Source organism: Physella acuta, unplaced genomic scaffold (genome assembly GCF_028476545.2).
Source record: "Physella acuta isolate Inbredline_101_S28 unplaced genomic scaffold, ASM2847654v3 ptg000716l, whole genome shotgun sequence".
NCBI classification, from domain to species: domain Eukaryota; kingdom Metazoa; phylum Mollusca; class Gastropoda; family Physidae; genus Physella; species Physella acuta.
In genome coordinates, this window is record NW_026732234.1 from 228791 (window position 1) to 252810 (window position 24020).

At 34.9% G+C, this 24020-nt stretch overlaps 1 protein-coding gene across 1 annotated transcript in view; it reads left to right on the forward strand.

The window, feature by feature from the left end:
- The window catches only part of LOC131949833 (uncharacterized), a 34945-nt gene extending 24065 nt beyond the window's left edge, over positions 1–10880 (forward strand). The window contains exons 3-6 of the mRNA XM_059311838.1: positions 4252–4337; positions 5768–5834; positions 6655–6732; positions 8602–10880. Of these exons, the coding sequence (XP_059167821.1) occupies positions 4335–4337; positions 5768–5834; positions 6655–6732; positions 8602–9119 (666 nt within the window). The 5' untranslated portion in view covers positions 4252–4334 and the 3' untranslated portion in view covers positions 9120–10880. The remainder of the gene's footprint in view (positions 1–4251; positions 4338–5767; positions 5835–6654; positions 6733–8601) is intronic.
- The last annotated feature ends 13140 nt before the right edge of the window (positions 10881–24020 follow it).

Genomic DNA, 24020 nt, shown 5'->3' on the forward strand with positions numbered 1-24020 from the left:
CAGACCATGAGACAGACATAGCATGTCAAAAGAAAAAATGTAAATCCATATTATTTTCCATATATGGGCTACAATTGTATGTGACAGCGTCCTCCGTGATGACAATCATCAAAGAACAAAATCAAAGACAGTCGGCGTCACCGACCACGTGCAACAAGACGGAACGTTCAAAAGACTTTGCCGCGTTCCTTGTAAGTTGAACAATAGTGTCCAAGCGAGTTGAGATGGCGTGGCCGTCAGGAACCAGATCTTGAGAACGTTGAACAAGAAAGGGAGATTGCCATAAATGCAACGACTTCCTCAGCTAACACATCTGCTGCCGTGGCGGAACGTCCAGACCAGTTGCGTGACAATAATGGCCAACAGATTCTGTATAGTTTGTGAAAAACATTGTAGTGCAGCTCATTCTTGTGGATCCTGTGGCAACGATATTCATGCTATGTGTGGAATACCCAATGAAGCAGACGAAGGTAACGGAGGAAATATTACCTGCAGATTATGTCACAACAAACAAGACATCATGGAACACAGGTCAGCAGCTCATACTAGCTTGCAAGGTACTAAGATGCTTAAAACATCAAATACAAAATTTAAAGATGCTGATGTGGGTCACAATGTACGCATCCGTGTTCCAGATGTTGATAGAGGTCGCAGTGATCCCCGAAGCGTGATTGCAGTTGTCATGCGCGTCGAGGGCGGTTTCTACAAATTAGGAACGGAACATTATGTTCTAAAACAACTAAATGCTAGAAGTGAGTTTTCAATTCTTCACGAAAAACTGCTCTTATTGTCGTCAGTTGGCACTGAGGAAAAATCACTACGAACCATCGCATCTTCACAATCATTGACTGGGGGCCAAGGCTACACTCGCTGCAATTGCACAACCAAGTGCACAACAAATCGCTGCAAGTGTAAAAATAACAAGCTACTATGTAATTCTAAATGCCATAAAAGTTCAACTTGTTGTAACAAATGGTAATATTGATTGATTGAGACTATAGTACAATAAAAATTGTGAATGCTTCTGTCATTTACTGTAATTAATAATTAATAAAAACTTAATTTCATGATCCTTACGGCATGAAAAAAACCAAAATCTGCACATGATCTTCTAATTCGGACTTTGGCCGGTCGTCCCTAGCCAGATGATCTTCTAATTAAGACTTTGGCCGGTCCACGGACTGGCCGGCCAAAGGCCGAAATCAAGCAAAGTTTCGGACTTTGACCGGTCAATGGGAGGCGATATTGGCCAATGCGTGCATTGGCCGGCCAATCCGCGCATTGGCCGACTTCGGGCTTTGACCGTAACATATATATATATATATATATATTGGAACCGGGAGTTTGCCCTAAATAAACATGCCTTAAGGCTGTTGCCCCGGATGGACGTTTGCTTAAATGCAGCAATGGATATTTGCTCGAATGAGACAACTGCACGAAAGGCACCTGGTGTTAATTGTATTATAATCAACACCACGCAATCAAAATCTAAGCTTTTAATAAACCTTTAATAAAATAAAATAAAAAATTCTTATTGTTACTATAAAAAATGTATCATTACTCTGTTTCCTGTTTTTACTCTGTTTTAAAATATGCGTTTCTGTTCTAATGGTGGATGAACTTTCTTTTCTTTTCTGATGTCTTAGATAGCAGAAAACGTTCTTTGCACACTAAGTTCAGTAGCGTACGCAGGGGGGGGAGCAGGGGGAGCGGCCGCTCCCCCTCGGGTCATTTTCAGCAAAGTGGCGCCTTTTTGGAAACTTTTTAAACTCAAAGTTTTAAACAATGATATTTGTTAAAAAAAATATTTTTGGTCGGCACATCTATGTAAATCACAAGATTTCTTTTCATGCAGCAATTAAGCTTTATTGTACTAGTCTAGTAGTGTCTACGTTTACAACACGTATTAACAGCTGCATCAGTTTGCCATTCTAAAAATAACCATTACGATGCATTGCAATGTTTAGAAAAATCTCTACGATAGTACCACTTGGCAAGAGGGGTGTTAAGTTTAAGGCAACTGTATAATGTATTTGCTTACGAATAATTGAATCAGAAAATGTTATACATAAAACTTCACACATAATTACTTTATATATATATATCGTGTGATTAATTTTTTTTTTAAATTACAATACAGAAACAAATACAACTGATGTGGCACCTCTATTTAAATTTACTTATGAGCAAACTGCGTAGTGGTGGGGAAATTTTGACAAGGTCAACAACGTCATAGGGGGCGTGGTCGAGTCGGTAAAGCTCATGGTTGCTAAACCGAAAAGTCTCGAGTTTGAACCCTCGGGCAGATGAGGCTCGTTAGCTGGGGACAGCCACTTTTCTAGGAGAGACAACTCCAAAATTAAACAACTGCTGCCTTGTAGTTTGTTCTTGGTTGGACAAAGGCTATGGAAGCAAATCCAAAAAGAAAAGCAGGCTGAAATCGGAGTCAATGGCCTCAATGGCGCATAACCAGGTGACACGTAACGCTTAATTGTGTTGGAGGCGTGGTCGAGTCGGCAAAAAAGCTCATGGTTGATAAATTCGAACAAAGTCTCGAGTTCAAAACCACACTGGCAGATAAATCTCGATCCCCTTCATTACTAATAATTAAGAACGAAGAAGAAGAGAACAACGTCATCACGATGAAGTAGTAGTATTCTTACAGTTTGGGCGATAGTGATTACGATTACAAATTATATGAAACAGTTACAACCCCCCTCCCCCATGGACCCCTCTGTAAAAAAAATATTGTCATAATACCACTGCTACTTATTTAAATCTATTTCTGTAATATATATTTCTGTAATATATATCTGTGTAATATATATGTATGTTTAGAACAGTCATCTAAAAACTGACGCTATGTTCACTCTGAGTTGGTTATCTTCCCCCCCCCCCCCCCCACACACACACACACCTCACCACCACAATTGTGTAGAGCGATATTAATGTCACACCTAGGTATACACTGGGTTGGTTAATTGACCTAAAGTGAACGGACAGTGGTGAATGAAGTTGAACCCCCCCCCCCCCCCCCAAACCCACCCCGAACTGATCTGTTAAGTGCATGTAGAAAAACGCGTAATGATGTGCCAAAGTACCATGCCGCCAGAAAATTAGCTTTTGAAACGTAAAATTCTGTTAATATTGTTTTTGCAATTACCAGTAAAAAGGTGTGTGATCAATACAGTGATCTAACCCATACCTATCACTATGTTAAAAATGGTTCTCTAAAGAACACAAAGAAGCAGTAGTTAATTAAAATAAATGATATGAACTAAAAGACCGACATTTAGTTAAATGTAGGCTGTTATTCCGAATATTTTCTATTATAACGAAAAGCGTGGTTTTATACCAACTCTGATTTTGAAAACTTTCATTATGCTGTAATACTTCAGCATTTATGATGACGATATATTAAATTCTGATTACAGACAAAAACATTGTGTAAACACATGCTAAAGTAATTATTTGTTTTGACATTTCTAATTAAATGTGTAGATATATACATATTTATATTAAGAGAGTGATTATTTCCCCTAATTCACTTGTCATAAATAATTTCCCAGGAATTATTATTTAAGAATTTTTTTTTACAAGAATTACTAAACAGATTGTGAAACGTTCATTGTTTTTTGTTGTAGTGTGTGTATATATATATTTTTTTTTGTTAAGATTGATAAAATTTTTGTTTTGTCGGCCTACATTGTGTGTTTTTTCTTATTTCTTCAGAGTGCTACTTTCAATTTATTTTACATCATAGTGAAGTAATGACATACAGCTAGTAATTATATATATATATATATATATATATATATATATAAATATATATATATATATATATATATATATATATATATATATATATATATATATATATATATTTACATATATATATATATATATATATATATATATATATATATATATATATATATATATATATATATTATACACGTATATAGAACGTGCTAAAAATTCGGCGCCTTTATTTGCTGTTTTCGCTCCCCCTACAACGAAAACCTGGATACGCCTCTGACTAAGTTATTCGTTACTTATTCTTTTTTTTTTTCTTTCATTGCAATAACGCATGCTAGATATAATGCAGCAAATTTCACACAGCTTGAATTGACGAAATAATGTTTAGGTTTTGAATAAATGTATCATTTGAGCGTTTTTGTCTTTTTACTTTTACTATCATCTATGATCTTCCCACACTAAGCATTTTCATTTAATTCAAATTCTACACAGGTATTCCACAAGACCTTGATGATTTGTATAGTCTGTTACTGAGTTATCATGTCAGTCAAGAAAAATATGTCACCAAAATAAATATGGTAATTTTACTTTGAATGTTTAGTATTGTATCAATGGCTAAACTAGAAATATTGGCCTGGTCAAAATATCCGAAATAAAAATCTCAGGAACAAATAGTGTCGGGACTAAATATATCAGGACAACCGATTTCACGAACAAAAATCTCAGAGAAAAATGTAACATGACAATATAAAAAGCTATTAGTTGTGAACATATGTCATCCGATCACTAATGAGCGAACTAGATAAAATGTTGACTTTTCGTAATAGGTATTTGTTATTGTATTGCTCACGAAAAGGTTTCTAATCTCCCTGTCCTCGCCATCAAAAGGGACTGCCTCATTTTATGGACATAAAATGCGAAGGTGTTTTTATTGTCGTTCCATTACTAGAAAATAGATCCTGTATGATCCTGTTTTGTCCAGCTGAGGTGGTAAGGTTGTTTTTTTTCTCAAGTTCGGCAAGCATAACTAGTCTATGTAGGAAAAATATATTGGCAATAACGCTAAAATTCCATTGTAAATATCAGTTTTTCAACGTATGTATATTATACTACAAATTACAAAAAAAAAAGTAAATCAATTACGCTACAACAAAATTAATGTTTACTGTAATACGCCAAAACTGTGCATTTTTGCGGTTTTTTAATTTTTATAAATCATCCTAAATTGGCTTTTGGTAGGTATTTTACTGTAAAAAATTTTGTTCATAATATCTTTGGTCTTGATATATTTTGTCCTGAGATATTTTGTATATTTTCCGAGATTTCTACACAAATTGGTGCTAAATATCCCTTTTCATCATGACAAATTAATTTATTATGTTTAATAAGTCGAGCAAGATTTCACACAATACATGATCACAAAGGATTGGAGAGGTGTGATCATAATGATGTACCTACCAGCAAAGAAACGTAAACGTTATGTTTGTGTTAATGGTGCAATAAAAACAATAGTTTTACGTTACGAACCTGAAAACACATTCTCATTTTTGAAACATATTGTTTTTTAAACATAAATTTTGTGTAACTACCTTTACTTTTTTGTTTAATACATTATCATTTATTATACCTTTCAGGCTAAAGGATTAAGTTTTTTTTTAAATTTTTACTCTTTTTCAAATCAAATGCTACTACAAAGTTTAATAAATCTTTTGATAGTTTGTTAAGTTTAACAAATTCATTTTATTCACAATTATTAAGCGTAAAATAGTAAACAAATCCATATTGTCATTCAATTTAAAAAAGTTCAAATAAACTAAAATCATCGTACATACTATTAAAATGTCGCTGTGATATATTTTGTCTGAGATATTTTGTCTGAGATCATTTGTCCTGAGATTTTATTTTTACATATATATATATATATATATATATATATATATATATATATATATATATATATATATATATATATATATATATATATATATATTTATTTATATATTTATAGGAATGCGAAAATCAAGCACAACATTGGCATTTGAAACACTATGCTGACACAAAATCCTGTGAATCCTGTAAGTCTATTAATTTTCTATTATTAAATTAGAAAACTGTGGGTTTTTTTCTTGTGGTAGTTGCGTTGACAAGTATGTTGATTGTTAAAAAAAATGTTGTCATCAAGCTTATAATTTTAATATTGTCAAAAATACTTGTGCTATTTTGAAATTATTATCGCTTTTTATCAAGTCTAAACTTGTCAATTTTATTCATAGCAGTAAGTGGTAAATTTGCTTTGAAAAAAAAAGTTGTTGTGTTTATATAGATTATTTAACTGTATAGTATTTGTCGAAACTAACCATAAAACTCAGTCTGACACAACAATATGCCTTTTAACTTATAATCTAACTATTACAAATTTTTATACTATTTTTTCTGATAAACTGTTTTTTCATTATTGTTATATTTGAACAATTGTAGTGTTTCTAAATGCATATTCTTTCTGTGAGATAAATTTAATCTTAAATCTTAAGTTAAATATAATTTCAATTGTGTAAAATGCTTTATGAAAGTTAGGTGTTAATGCAAAAAAATTCAACATTAAACTAGTTTCCAGTTATTATTTAATACAGCATGCATGTTGCAGCTCTTTATATTAAAAATAAAAAAAACGCACATGTATTTGTAACATTTTATTTATTTTCACTTAATTATTTTTCATTTCTATTATAGCACGGCGTTAGTGTTTCTAGTTACTTTTACAACTTTCAAATAAGCCGATACTTTTGATAGGCTGATTAGAACTTTTAAAAAAATTAATCTTATTATGTTCTTTATTATATTCTTGAATAAAAATATTTTACTATTAAATAAATGCAACATAAATTATTTGCTCAGTCCACTGTTGTGAACCTATATCTGCAAAAAACCCAAGCCTAAGTGAAAAAACGCGCCAAAAAGGAACATTCAGATCGGGTATGTAAAATCTTAAATACATGATTTATTATTCTAAAAGCGCAACGAATAAGCATCGTAATTAAAATATTTTGTTTATACAACCAAAATCTGCGCACTATAGTTTCATCTGATTATTATCTTATAAAAAGACTTGGTATATATTTTTTCATTTGGTATTATTTATTTTTCTATATACTAGAGTTTGTCAACTTACCTATCATAGGATAGGTTAGATCAGGGGTCTCCAAACTACGGCCCTCGGGCCGGATGCGGCCCGCGAGGTCTTCTCACCACGGAAAAAAAATTATTGTTGGGGGTGGCTGAGGAACTATGCCCCGAAAATTCAAAATAATTGCCCGCCATGTTGTGGAAATTGGTGAAAACAGTGTGACTCAAATGGCGAAAAATGCAAGCAAGTTTTGCCATTTTTAATTGTAATGGATGAGTCTCTGGACAGCTGTTTCACCTCTTAACTGCTCTTATTCATTAGAGGTGTGGATGAAGACATGATTATAACACAAAACCTGGCTTCCCTACAAAGCATGTATTCAATTAGTAAAAACATGTATTCAATTAGTAAAAAAAAAAAACATTTGCTGATTATAACTTGAACTGGACTAACCTCAGTTATCAGACAATTCATGGAGGAAAGTACATGAGTGGCATAATGAAAGGCTTGGTTGGACAAACAAATGAGAAAAACATTCTTCAACCTACGATCCTCCACTGTATTATTCACCAGCAAGCTTTGTGTGCTAAACATATGGACATTAGCAGTGTACTGAATCCTGTGGTGAAAATGGTGAACTTAATAAGGTCACATGGGCTCAACAATAGATAGTTCAGAGACTTTAAATTTGTATATATTTCTATATAAATTATAATTCATTGAAGGGGGAGGTAGACGTTTTTCGGGGAAGGTGGGGGGGGGGGGGGGGCGGGGGAAGGGTGGTCCGCCATCCCAAAGAGATGCCTGGAAGAAACTGGTCCCCGAACTGATATTTAATAGTTAATGCGGCCCTCGAGCTAAAAAGTTTGGAGATCCCTGGGTTAGATGAAGGTGTAGACATAGAATCCCTTCCTGTGCTTGAGGCGAAACTTCAAATTAGCCCGTCCATGACTTATTATGACAAAGTACATCGGGCGACGAGCATTATAAAGAAAAAAAAAACACTAATGTTTAAATCTAAAAAATAATTTTATTATTAATTATTAACTATAAAATAAACCTTCTTTTTAATATATTCATATCACTTTGTCTCCATGAAATTTTAACCATGTGAATATAGATCTCTTACAAAAAATAAAACCTCACCTAAACTTTCTTGTATATTCTTATATAACAATAAGGTTGGGATGGCACTTCCAGTGCCATCTGGCTATAGAAATATAGAAGTTTGTGACAAAAACTTTTTTTTGTGTGTGTGGAGAAAACAAATACATGTGAAATATACTTAGATTATGCTTTATGAGAACATAATATAACATTCTAAGTAGCGCTTTATAAAGCTTTAGTTTTCCACTCTATGATACACATTTTAATTAGAACAGAAAAGGGTAGGAAAATAAAATGCACACCAAAAGAAATATAAAATTATTAAATAAGTATGGTTTTTTGAAAAATCAGAAGTCAACGGAAATCATTCAAAATTTAAAAGAATCAACGGAATAAGATGTTATACATATTTATAAAATCTCTTCTAACTACCTGACTGAAACAGTACTTATGCTATCGGTATTTTAAAAACTGGAAGAGAGTAAAGTATTACTTCGAGATATCGGACTGTACTCGACATTTGAGGGTAATCAGTTATATGTATGTTATTATATCACATGAAAACCGTTTCTAAACTGCTTTATAGTTGTTTTTATAACTTATATTTACAGAACAGCTAATTTTAGCCCTTGAAAAGTGCATTGCAAAGGCTTCAGATGTACCTAACTACTATTTGGGAGAGAGGGTCATAAAGGAATGCTACGAAGTTGGTAAAAATGGAGTAATACTGAATGACGAAGAAGGAGAGCGAATTGGACCCCTTATCAACAATTGCTTTAAAACCATCAAAAGCCGTTTGTTTCGTCATGCATATTTATTTGATGCTAATTATATTCCTGATTATTTGATTTTTAGGTCAGGATTACAGTTTATGTTGGAAAACTACAAGCGATTTCCAACAGGCGATGGGAAACAATTGAACATTTTGTTTGAAGACACATATTTCATACAATTCATTTCTGAATTCGATACTAACCTAAAAGATTGGAAGAATTCTAGCGAAAAAAGTTTTAATTCTGTTGAGCATACAGAACTTCAACTTTTACGCCCGGAACAAATCCCTGAAAATCATACTTGGTGGTTTGAAAAGGGAGAATTTGAAAAAAAGTCCATTGACTTTAAAAACTAATGTTAAAAAAATATTGTAAAGAACGTTTATTTCGATATATTATCTTACAGATTAGAAAATGGGTGATGCGAATGATAAAGTGTATGTTGAACGTCTTTTAAACATGGGGAATTTGCAAAATATTTTTTCTAACTTAACACGTCACAATATTATGAAAATCAAAAATATTTTAGAAAAAAATTTTTATTGTTCTAACAGTTACATTAACTTTGGGAAAGAGATTGCAGAGCATTTCAATTACCAAAGTTTTAATGCATTTTGCTCTACTCTAGAATACATTGACATATACATGAAAGAGCAACCAGACATCATCATTGATCCGTCAGATCCTTCTTGTTTAACTCATTTGATAAACTATTCAAATAATAAAATTCAAGATGAAGACTTTAAACAAAGGCTTATCATTGAATTGCAAGAACACATAACAGAGTATGGCGGTGCCAATTCTAGACTAAGATTTTGTAATAATATAAATGGAGCTAAACATTATAGAAAACATAGATTACATCCAGTGCTTGAAAGAAACTTAAGTATGCAAGAGTATTTAAACTTTGCCAATGCTACAGCAGAAAAAACTCCAAAAATTATAGATAAAGAATGGGGCACTTATTTTTACTACACAGATACTAAACGAGGAATACAAGTTATAACATGCAAGTACCGTAAGGGAAATGAAATACTAAAGACTTGCTTCTTCTTTGGGGTTTAGTAGTCGGACTGAAAATGCAAAATCGTTTTAAATATCCATTATCTTTTACTTAACATAAATCCACATCTTGTCTGTGGGACAAAATATCATTTTTAGATTTATGTTGATACCATTAAATGTGTTAACACCAAGTAAAAATATTCTTAAAATGTTATGCTATACTCTGCTGTATGATAAGCTAGTTCTTCTGAAATACATTATTAAGTACCGATTGGCTTTATTCGACAGTTCGGGCTGGTGACAGCAAAGTTTAAGTCTGTTGGTATTAAAGTAAACAATCTCTAGTTAAGTTTGTTTAATAAATATTTATAAATTAATACACCACAAAGCGCAACTTAACACAATACGACACAAAATATAACAAAAATGAATTTACAATCCATTTGATTTTTGGTCGTATTGGAAATCTATCGTCAAAGCCATCTAAGGGGATGAGATCGAACGGAATAATCTCTTGCTTTTTGTTTTGTTTTTCTAAACAAATATTTAGTTTTATTTCTTTGCCATCATTTTCGTGTATTTAACTTCACGTTGTTTTTATTCATAACACAGCATAATATCGTTCTTATGTTATAAGATATATATTTTACAAGCATCAGCAATCTACAAAACTAAACAGATCCACAACAAAAGTAAATACAATTATTAGATAGCTGACCTAATGGTATAGATTTTTCCATTAAAATTGATATTCTGATTATATTGTAGTAAACAATATACAATAAGACAACTTGTCTAGGTAAATCTTTCAAACAAACCCATAACAAACCTATTAATTTATGACCTCCAAACCTAAGTCATTGTTATATTTCTCATTTACCTATATCTATTGCAAGATATATCCAAGCGTTGTAATTTCTTTTTCTTAATTTGTTCGACACTATTTTTAATGTAATTATATTAATATTTCTTAAACATACATATCACAGAACGCCAAGGTGAATGAAGGTCCTGGTTTATAATAATAATTATTACTGTATCAAACAAAAAAATCATTGCCAATCATTGCTTTTGAGTAAAAGTATTAAATAAATAAAGGAGTGATTTCAGTTTATCTTTCTCGTATATTTTTATATAATACTAGACTACCCGTTATCCTTGGATAACTGTGGGTTTCGGGGATCAATCCATAAATGACATCACGTCTGTCACTTATCGTCACAAAAAAAACCCTACCCCATCTTTAAAAAGACAACAAACCTCAGACGCTTTTGTCTTTTAAAAACACCGATTTAGGCTGAGCATGGGTTTGACTACACTATCCCTTCATATGCTGAGGTCACAAAAACAGGTCAACTCTACTTCACCTGCCCAGTGTCCCGCCAACTCAGACATGTTTTTGTCTTTTAAAACACCGATTTCGGCTGAGCACACAATCCCTTCATACGCTGACGCCAAAGGTAAACTCTACACCTGCCCAACTCTACTTCACCTGACCAGTGTCCCGCCAAGTCTTAGGCAACATGTTTTTAGCGTTTAAAACACTGATTTCGGCCGAGCATGGATCTGATTTTACTATCACTTCATATGCTGAGGACACAGAAACAGGTGAACTCTACTTAACTTGCCCTGTAACCCGCCAAGTGCCGATAGGCAACTTTATTATTAATTTTGGTTTTACCTAGATTCTAGATTTTTTTTACCTGGGATTGACTTTTCCTTTCCTCCAACAGCTTATCTGTAGATCTAGAAAAATTTATTGAATATTCAAATTAGAAGAATTGTTGAAAATCCTAATATATAAAAGCCCATGTGCGCACTTCGCTCTCTCTGTCCGCAAAATATTTTCACAGGCCATCAGCGATATATGGAGAACTTGATACGGACTTTTGTTGAAAATAATATGGTAGATGTTTTAAATGTATAAAGAAAATTTTGTTTAAAGAAGAAAAATAAAAACTAAAGGCATATTCAAATGTAGAAAAACAGTTTTAATTATGCACCCGAAAAAGTGTTTATAGTTGTGAAAAGAACGCATTAAACAATGACGTCACTAATGTTTACACTAAGGAAAGAGCACAAAACTAATGGCGTCATCTTCCGAGTTTAGAATATAAAGAAATAAACTATTTCATTCAAATATGATTTAGAACTAAGTACGCTATGAAATGCATACAATACAATTTTCTCGGCCTAAACTTAAAAAATTTAATTTATCTATTAGGATTCAAGATCTAGATCTAGATATAGATGATCTAAATCTACGGAAAAACTAGACTTAGACATATCTAGATCTAGATCCTACCTAGATCTAGAATCTATTCCGATAATAAATTTCTATACTAAACTATTTCAGGCCTTATTTATTTTATTGAAATATCTTTGGTTGTTTAGCTACGCAATTGGCTAATTTGTGATAAAATATAATTTGAAAGAATATGGCTTATTCGCATAAGTTAAGTTTCTTAAGTAACTGTCTTATTCTCCATAAAAAGTATAGTGTCTAAAAAGCTGAGACAATAGTGTAATTGATACCATGCGGGTTGTACGGGATTGAGACACACAAAGTCAATCGGAATTTTTTTTTCCTTTTTTTTTTTTAATATGTGAATGATAAAGTTGCCTATAGGGACTTGGCGGGACACGTGGCGGGTGAAGTAGAGTACACCTATTTTTGAAGGGATAATGTGGTAAGACCTATGCTCTAGCGAAATAGGTGTTTTTAAAAGACAAAAACAACATAACTACCATTGAACAGCCGGATTTTTATCGAAATCTTTTAAGTCTCTTAATTTTAAGTCTCTTAATCAGCGAGTGTATTTAATATGGTATTGTGTTGACTAATACTGTATATAATTTGGTTTTAATTTTTCTTATAGGTATTGATAGTCTATGTTTTTTAAAAAATAAGTATAAACATAGAATACATAAAACAAAACCTTTTTTTACAAGCTTTTATTTAACTCACTTCCTCTGTCGTCAGTCGACAGTCTGTCTGTCGTCAGTCTAGATCGAATTCAAATTCAAATTTATTCAAATATATTCAAAAAACGGTTACAATTGTAGGCACGAAGGCCTTTTTTCACATTGGCCGTTTAAACAAATAAAACAATTCAATAACACATAGCAGTAACATAGCACTAAAAATGTGGAATAAAGAAATAATGTTACATAGTTATAATACAAAATGAGATAAAAAAAAGAGAATATAATAGATGAATGAGAAATGTTACAATGAGATCGAAACGCAGGAGTGAAAATTCGGACACTTCTACTTGACCGATACGATTCACATTTGACACGTGGGTCAAGACATAAAGACAATGCAATCTGAAATTAAATTTGACTTAATTGGATGCCTAATTTATTTTTTATGAATTAATTAAAATTTGGACCGAATTAGTAGGCATGTCTATCCAACCACACCACACGCGTCATCACGTTCAATAGCTGCGCCATCAGGTTTAATAGCTGCGCCACCACGTTCAATAGACGCGCAATGGTTTTTAGTCATGTAACACTATTTTAAATAAAAAATGTAAAGTACTGAATTTTTTTTTCATAAAAAACGTTTTAATAACAAGCTTTTATGTAATGATGCACTAAAAAGTAGAAAATAAATTATACACTACTATTTAAATTACTATAAAGAAAAGCGTGGGTCTCTTCTCAAATATTAGTAAAAGTATCCAATAGGTACTAAAGTACTAAAGTGACCCACGCTTTTCTTTATAGTAATTACTATAAAGAAAAGCGTGGGTCACTTTAGTACTTTAGTTTTACTAATATTTGAGAAGAGACCCTTAGTAGTGTATAATTTATTTTCTACTTTTTAGTGCATTATTACATAAAAGCTTGTTATTAAAACGTTTTTTATGAATTTTTTTTTACTTTCTCATATGTACGAAGCATAGAGAAAGTCATGTAATCGAGCTTTAAAAAAATCGAGAGTTTTGCAAATCTCGACGTTTTACACCTCACTGATACGGAAAAACATAATTTTGCAATCTTGTCCGTATGTCTGTGTGTATGTGTGTGTCTGTCTGTGTGTGTGTATGTGTGTGTGTAAACACGATAACTTGAGTACCGTTACATATATATGTGTTGATGAAATTTCATATATAAGTATTTTATTAAAATCGTACATCCCTATCAACTTTTGAGCGATTTTCGATAACCGGAAGTGGAATTTTTTCTACTTGGAAGTTTTTAAAAGCCTATAACTTGAGTACTATTTGAGATAGATAAATGAAACTTCACATTTAAGTAAAAGATCTAATCTTCTACATTCTAACATTTTTTTTCAGTAATTTCCGTTGACCGGAAGTAGTAATTTACGCTATTTCCGATTTCTCCAAAAACGCATGTAAATTTATAAAGTACTAATAATATTCCGCACTATTATGCATATTTTGTTTTGGCGTTCGCTTGGTGCGCAATTCTTTTTTCTAAGAGATTCTATTCTATTTTTAAAAGTTTAAGTAATTAAAAATCATGTCTATATTGCGAGTTGCCATCCCAGGTAGTGTTATATAAGAATATTCAATAAAGTTTAGGGGAGAATACTCCCGGTTTATTTTCATAATCTTAAGAATGATTCATTCCGATGCTTTTGATCTATAATATGTTTCTTTTCTTAAGTTTCCGATAGTGAATCTTTTAAAAGCTGAATTACAATTCATTTCATTACTCACTTTCCGTAGGTATAAATTTTCTTCGGGCATCTATATCGTTTCTTCCCCTTTCACCTCCGAACGAAATTGAAAAAAGTAATTCATACAAAAATATAGAAAAAAAACAGTATCCGCTACGCATTCCCCCCCCCCCCCCCCCCCCACCACGCATACACAACCCACACACTCTCCTCCGGACAGTTTTAAAAGCCGCTACCCGGAGATAAATATCTAATAGAAAAACCTGGTAGCCTTTTGTAAAGAGAAGAGAGCTAAAAGTCACCAGAATAGCCCGTGTAACGGGTACCTATAACTAGTTGTTAATAGTGTTGGAACCTAATAAAAATAGCAATTGGACTATAGCCGACAGAAAATTTAGATTTGTAACGCGTTAAAACTTTGAATGGGTAGTATGGGAGCCACCACGATTGTTGTAAAAACTAAATGAATCATGTGACGTCACTATAACTAAACTCATTGTTCTGAACTTTTATAAAGTGGTGTTTCCACCAATGAATATATATCAATAAATTAATTAATGTCTTTAAATAAATTTGTGATTAACAGTTTGGTGAAAAAAAACTTAATTCTCTACTTAAATACATATTTCACAGCTCTACAAATTGTGCAGATTCTCTCCTGTCACCAAACAGACAAAAAAAACAACATATGTATATATATATATATATATATATATATATATATATATATATATATATATATATATATATATATATATATATATATATATATATATATATACAAACATGAAAAAAATTGGTAGTGCATAAGATCTTTTTTACTTTCTCGTATATACGAAGTATAGTGAAAGTATTGTAATCGTGAAAAAAAATTGAGATTTTTGCAAAACTCGACGTTTTGCACCTTCCTGAGTCGGAAAAACATAGTTTTGCAATCTTGTCCGTATGTGTTTTTGTATGTGTGTGTGTGTGTAAACACGATAACTTGAGTACCGTTACAGCTAGGTTGATGAAATTTCATATATAAGTATTATATCAAAATCGTAGATCCGTATCAACTTTTAAGCGATTTCCGATAACCGGTAAAGGAACGTTTTCTGCTTTGAATTTTTCAAAAACCTATAACTTGAGTACTGTTTCAGGTAGTTAAATGAAATTTCACATGTAAGTAAAGGATCTTATTCTCTGCTTTCTGTCAAATTTTGAGTAATTTCCGTTGACCGGATGTAGTAATTTTTACTCTTTCTTATTTCTCAAAAAACGCATGTGAATTTATAAAGTACTAATAATATTCCGCACTATTATACACATCTTTATTCGAAGTTCGCTTGGTGCGCAATTCTTTTTTCTATGAGATTCTATTCTATTTTAAAAAGTTTAAGTATTTAAAATGGATTAAAAATCATAACTATATCCCGATTTCCCATCCCCTGTTGTTTTATGTAAGAATATTCGAGAAAGTTTAGGGGAGATCACTCCCAGTTTTATTTCTCTTAAGACTACCCTTAAAAAATACATATGATATCAACCTCCACCTTTTTGAAAAAGAAAAACATGTACATAGATACATTGCTATCGAACTAACTACAAGTAATAACTAAAGTCATTGCACGTTATAATTGTACAAATAGAGCTTCTACATGATGTTCATAAGTAAATAATACAACTGGGTCCAGGAATTTTGAGGCATCTTCACCTCCCGATCATATCGACCATATCGTGTGTTCTTATTCCCTCCGGAACTTACTGGACCCTATTCCAGAGTCGTGTTTGGATTAGTCTTAACTTCTTGATTTTGTCTTTTTTGCACTGTTGGTTTCAATAGGTTTTTGGACGCTGGCAACAGATTTCTTGTCCCTCTGTTGAGAAATGGTAGCATGGTGCTTGTACTCGTTTGACCAGGCGTGTTGCGCTTGTTTGGCGACGCCAAACGACGATCCTCACTGTTTTAACGAACAGTGTTTTTATCGACTTAACAGAAAGTTCTGCCTCTCCATTTGATCTTAGGTAGTATGGACTTCTTTTTTCCCAGTTCTAGGATTCTTGACAACTACTCTTACCTTTCCTCTTGGGCTAAGCGTAGTTCCGTCATACATTTTAAGTCTAGTGTTCGTAGGGAAAATATGTATTTTCTCTATATACCTCACAGGGATGACATTCACTCTCGCACCCGAATAACAATGGCATACAACATATTTTCTTCCAATGAACATCGCTGCTTTAATCATCTTTTGTTTCTTATTACCGACAGCCAACAGACACTCTTCTTCCGATGGCAAAGACCAACAATCTGTATCCATCTCACCCACGAGCGTCACTTGCTTCATTACGCACTTTAGGCGAATTTATTCAGTTTACCACTTATCTTACACATATTCACCCCAAGCCGGGCATAGTTCTTTAACAAATGTGTGCTTTTTCCCCACAGTATCTACAACTGGGAATCGAGTGCTTATTGTTTCCTTTTTATGACACCGCAAAAGCTTCTTCTACCTCCAATTTTCTATTTTACTCCTCATTCAAAATGTGCATCTGGTTATCATCTGGGTTTTAACTCAAAATGTTCATCATCTTTTTCAATATCTCCAGTGGCAAGTTCATATCATTAAACACCTCTAACCCATCTGGGCCCAACGTATTTAGAAACAAATCCTTGACATAGCTCATTTACTTCCCTTTATATAAACCTTCTGAGATGTAGCAGTTCTGCCATATCTATTTAATAATCTTCACCCGTCACCCCCTCTGTTTACATCTTTACTTGTGGTCTGTTTTGAGTCTTTCTTTCAGCCATCTTGATCAGATTATTTTCTTTTTTTACAGTATAGTCAGCAGCTAGTTAGCCTCGGAGCAATCACACAGAAGGCAGCTAACATAGAGGCGTAGCGACCCTTCCAAGCTCGAGGACAAACTTTCAATTTGGCGCCCCCCTCATGAGCAAATTTTCAATTTGAACCCCTTTCCTCAAACTTTCGATTTGCACCCCACCCCCTCAAACTGTTTATAAGGCAAAAATGCAGCTAAAATGACATTTTAATTTGTTTTTCCAACCTATTTTGGCGCCCCCTAAGGTCGGCGCCCGGGGATATATGTACCCCCTTCCCCCCCCCCCCCCATCGCTACGCCTCTGGGCTAACACCTAATGCTTAGAAATGTTTTCGAATCGTTTTCACCATGTTACATTACTTAAATATACACAGTTCTTGGAGTTAACCTTAGCAGCTTTATTATTGTACTAGCTGCATACCCGTGCTCCGCCACGGTAAATCTTTTTTAAATGTACCAACTTGAGAACAGAACAGAACAAAACAAACAAAAACACAAACAAAACACAACCACAACACAAACACAACACAACCATAACACAACCACAACACAACCACAACACAACCACAACCACAACACAACCACAACACAACCACAACACAACACAACCACAACACAACACAACCACAACACAACCACAACACAATTACAACACAACCACAACATTAGAATCACCACCGAACAACACGCTTTCCTAGGAGTCCGGGCCCAAAGAGAGCCTTTCCAGCATTAAAAAAGAAGTCACATAAATAGATCCCAGTGGCGTAGCGAGGGCAGGTGTCACCCGGTGCGGCAATTAATGGTGTCACCCCCCCCCCCCCAGAGGCGTAGCGACCATTTCCGGCACCCAGGGACACACTTTCAATTTTCGATTTGCACCTCCCCCCCCCCCTCAAACTTTCGATTTGCACCCCCTCCCTGCCTCAAACTTTCGATTTGCACCCCCCACTCCACTATTGTCTGGATTTGTCAAATTTACTCTTAAAAGACTTTTTAACACGGTAAATCTTTTTTAAGTGTACCAACTTGGGAACAGAACAAAACTAAACACAACACAAACGAACGCAAAAAAAACACAAACGAAAAAACAAACACAACACTCATAACATAACACAATTTAAATGCAATCATAAAGGCATATTGCTCACAGTCTAGCCCGTAGCGCCCTTTCCGAGCGCCGGCGGACGCGCCTGACTCAGTGAATGACTATAAAACAGAGGTGTGTCGACCCTTCCCGACGCCCGGGGACAAACTTTCGATGTGCACCACCCCCCCCCCCCCCCCGCAAATTTTCGATTTGCAACCCCCCTCCCCCAAACTTTTGATTTTCACCCCCTCAAACTTTCGATTTGCACCCCTCCCCCTCCCCCTCCCCCCCACCCTTTCAAACTTTTGATTTGCACCCCCCCCCCCCCCTTAAACTTTCGATTTGCACCCCTTCCCCCCCCCCCCCCCCCCGCAAATTTTCAATTTGTTTTTCCAACCCATTTTGGAGCCCCCTAAGGTCGGCCCCCGGGGACATATTCCCCCCCCCCCCTCGCTACGCCTCTGCTATAAAACCCCTAGCTTGTCCGCAAACCGAAAGATAGAATAATAATTATTAAACAGTACGTTCAGTGTATAAAATAAATTAAAGGCAGTATTTAGAATATCCGTGAATAAAATAAGTAAAAGATTGCCTTTTATCAATCCATGCTAATTATAATTGTCTAACAATAATTTCCTCTTACACATCCGAATAATTTGCATTCATATTTTGTTGATTATATTATTGCAACACTAATTCCTTCTAGGACGTCCGTAGATTTGCATTCACATGCTTTTTATTATCGTGAGTTTAATTTATTTTTAAATTACCTCTCTTGTCAAAATTAGAAAATAGAGTTCAACTAATTTGATTTTTCTACCCTACTGTTATTATGTTATTAAAATGTATCCACTTTTTCTAAGAATATAAACGAAAATGTTATTTGACATTGATCCATTTAATATTTTTAGCAATGTGCGTGTATTTAATATTTTCTTTACGTTATGCAAAAGAGTAAAAACAGTGGCAATTATAAAACAGCGTTATGTCGTTATATAAACAAACCCTACCCTAATATTTATAATAAGATACTGCGATGCACTGAAAAGCATTGCATTGTGCGATGTTTACTTTTATGGTTCCAAAATCTATAGCGATGACGGACTGACACACTACATAGCCGCTTATATTATAAACTAGCTGCATCCCGTGCTCCGCCACGGTAAATCTTTTTTAAATGTACCAACTTGGGAACAGAACAAAACTAAACACAACACAAACGAACGCAAAAAAAAAACACAAACGAAAAAACAAACAAAACACTCATAACATAAACACAATTTAAATGCAATCATAAAGGCATATTGCTCACAGTCTAGCCCGTAGCGCCAAATCGCGCCCTTTCCGGTGATTTGCACCCCCCTCAAACTTTCGATTTGCACCCCTTCCACCCACCCGCCCTAAAACTTTCGATTTCCACCCCCCCCCCCTCGCAAATTTTTTCCAACCCACTTTGGCGCCCCTTAAGGTCGGCACCCGGGGACATATGCCCCCCCCCCCCCTCGCTACGCCTCTCCTATAAAACCCGAAAGATAGAATAATAATTAGAAAACAGTATAAATAATAGGCAGTATCCATAATATATACAATATTTCACTTTATCCATTCACGCATTTTTTTTTCCAGTACTTTAAATTTTAAAAATTTACAATAGAGTTTCATAACTAAAACCATTGCGCACCTAATGAACGTGATGACGCGCCTATAATAGTGCTGAATAGTTGATTAAAAACTATAAGTAATAAATAGTAGGGCCTACATTCAGTGAATAAAATAAATAAAAGATTGCCTTTTATCAATCCATGCTAATTAAAATTTTCTAACAATAATTTCCTCTTACACATCCGAATAATTTGCATTCACATTTTGCTAATTATATTATTGCAACACTAATTCCTTCTATGACGAACGTATATTTGCATTCACATTTTTTATTAGCGTGAGTTTATTGTATTTTTAAATTACCTCCTTTGTCAAAATTAGAAAAGAGTTAAGTTAATTTGATTTTTCTACCCTGCTGTTATTATGTTATTAAAATGTATCCACTTTTTCTTGGAGCCTAAACGAAAATGATATTTGACATTAATCTTTTTAATACGTTTTAGCAGTTTGCGTGTATTTAATATTTTCTTGACGTTATGCGAAAGAGTAAAAACCGTGGCAATTATAAAATAGCTCTATACCGCTATATAAACAAACCCTACTCTAATACTTATAATAAGACACTGCGGTGCACTGAAAAGCACAGCATGGTGCGAATGTTTACTTTTATGGTTCCAAAAGCTATAGCGATGACGGAAGGAAGGAAGGACTGACACACTACCAGCAGCGTTATATTATAGACTAGCTGCATCCCGTGCTCCGCCACGGTAAATCTTTTTAAAATATACCAACTTTGGAACAGAACAAAACAAACAAAAACACAACACAAACAAAACACAACCACAACCACAACACAACCACATTACAACCACAACACAACCACAACACAACCACAAAACAACCACAACCACAACACAACCACAACACACGGTAAATCTTTTTTAAATGTACCAAGTTGGGAACAGAACAAAACTAAATACAACACAAACGAACGCAAAGAAAAAACAAAAACGAAAAAACAAACACAACACTCAACATAAACTCAATTTAAATGTAATCATAAAGGCATATTGCTCACAGTCTATCCCGTAGCGCCAAATCGCGCCCTTTCCGAGCGCCCGCGGAAAATTTCGATTTACACCCTCCCACCTCCCTCAAACTTTCGATTTCCACCCTACCCCCCCCCCCCCCTCTTGCTACGCCTCTGTTATAAAACCCCTAGCTTTTCCGCAAATAAATTAAAGGCAGTATTTAGAATATCCGTGTTTTACCGACCATATTGCACTTTATAAATTCATGCATTTTTTTTCAGTACTTTTAAAAATTTACAATAATTTACAATTTTCATGACTAAAACCATTGCGCACCTAATGAACGTGATGACTTAATATAATAATGGAGAATAGTTGATTAAAAATTATAAGTAGTAAACATTACATTCAGTGAACATAATAAATAAAAAATAGCCTTTTATCAATCAATGCTAATTATAATATTCCAACAATAATGTACTCTTACACGTCTGCATAATTTGCATTCACATTTTGCTAATTATATTATTCCAACAATTATTCCGTCTTGCAGATTTTGCATTCACATTTTTAGCGTGAGTTCAATTTATTTTTAAAATACCTCCCTTGGCAAAATTACTAAACAGTTTAATTAGATTTTTCTAACCTACAGTTATTATGTTATTAAAATGTATCCACTTTTTCTAGGAATATTAACGAAAACTATATTTGACATTGATCCTTTTAATATGTTTTAGCAATGTGCGTGTATTTAATATTCTCTTTACGTTATGCAAAATTGTACAAACAGTGGAAATTATAAAATAGCTCTATGCCGCTATATAAACAAACCCTACTCTAATACTTATAATAAGACACTGCGGTGCACTGAAAAGCACAGCATGGTGCGTAGTTTACTTTTATAGTCCCAAAATCTATAGCGATGACGGACGGAAGGAAGGAAGGACTGACACACGCTCAGCCCGCTTATATTATAGATACAGAGAGATAAGATGACACGTCCTGTCTTTGACTACCTTTCGTTAACTGACTACCCCTTGATGGGAGCCGGACGTTTTCCCGATAGACACTTCCCCGAATGCTGCTTGCCCGAAAGTCGTTTGCACGAAAAATGTTAACATTATATATTACCAAATAGTCATTCGTAATCAATTTAAATTTGAAATTTTGATAAACAATACATTATCTAAGCAAAAAGAAGTTCCTGAATGTAACTCTTTACCTCAGGCCTAAACTTCAAGAACAATAACGCCCCTGGACAACACAATCACAGAGGATGTATAACGTAATCCTTGTTTAGCATTTATAGAAAGCAATAAACTTACTTTTAAGTGAAACGTATGTAACACATATCATAGTTACCAGTCAAGGGAGATTAATTGTAAGTTATAATTTATTTGGTTGCGGCCTCTGTGGGAGCGCAACTGTTTGTGTGTTGTTTTTTTAATCGTTCTACTGTGAGCGATTTTTACCCGTGTTCAATGACATGTGACATGGGACTCTGGATAGTTCATTCCTGTGTCCGTGTCATTCAGACCCAAGGCTGATGTTGACACGGACGGTGCCGTTGCCTGTGATAAGTTGATCATGTAGACCTAATGAAGGTGGTGCGCGGACCTTTGACCACAGAGGGACTTTGACCATAGGGGTTTTGACCACAGCGGGGCTTTGACCATAAGGCCTTTGACCATAGGGCCTTTGACCCAAAGGGGTTTGACCACAGGTGTTTTCTCAGCAGAGGGTATGTGATCACAGGTGGTTTTTCAACGGGTGTTTGATCACAAGCACTGTGTGCGGCTTTGGCCACAAGTGTTTAGTCCACATAGGGTCTTTAACCACAGAAGGTTTATCCAATTCTGGCTTTTGATAATAAGCGCTTTGTCCATATAAGGTAAGGGGAAGCCAGCCCGAAGTAGGGAAACGTCCTGAAAACTCTTGTAACAGCAGTAATATTGTTGATAATATGATACTGTTGTTATTGTGGGTTCGTTCATCCAAGAATATGAGCAACAGTGCTTTATAACTTCAAACTTTATTTACATGGATCCAAGAGAAATAATAATAATATTCCACAGTAGAAAAATGACTATTACATTATAGTTTAGAAACAAACTGACGTGGTGACATCTTACATCTTACTACACAATCACAGTCCAAGCACCCTTCGTTCACCTTGCGCTCCCCTTTTATACGGTCCATTCTCTCCCCTTACGTCAATGAGCGATCTCAACCAAAAACATGGAAAAATACATGACGAGTCGCTCAGACAGTCCTTCCGCTAGCCAGGTACTCTACATTCATACAACTTCGTGTAAAACACAATATAATAAACATTCCTAATAATACAGTCTGTGACAGCTCTTAGAAGGCTGGACGGGACAACTGAATCTCCAGTCGTAATCATGGGAGCAGCTAACAGGACTCCAGGTCGACGCGCTAACGGCAGCTGTTCGTCAGGAGACGCCGCTAACGCTCAAGGAGGAGCAACTCGACCGTCTGGCGGAGAAGGTGGCAGCCATCCTAGCCCGGAAACAACGGCCACCCAAAGGAGCCTGCTACGGGTGCGGGTCCAGAGAGCACTTTGTCCGCGACGGTACGAGGAAAGCTGGTATGCAACAAAGTCATCAGCAGTGAAACAGCAGGGAACATAGGCTGATTCAGGGGCTACCAAGCGCCCAAACCAAAGCTATTCAACGAAGATTTCAGCTCAAAGCTACTCCATCACGAGCGGTGAATTCAGAAGGGGGTTTAAGCAACCTCACTAATAAGCAGCCACCAGCCGCTAGACAACAGCCGAAACTAAAACCGGTACGCCTCCGGGACGTGGTTGTGACCCTTGCAGCGGGTCAAACGTTGGAGCTACGGGGAACAGCACCTTCCACTGCGCAGGTGATCCCTAGACCCCACTACCAGCTGCCGGCAGGGTTGCGTGTTTTACACACCAGCATTGACGGAGAGCAGTTTTGTGTCATCATCATCACTCCTTTGTTGCCCCTGGGGAGCAAAGGGCTGCCACCACACATCTCCAGCGGACTCGGTTTTGGGCTGCTCC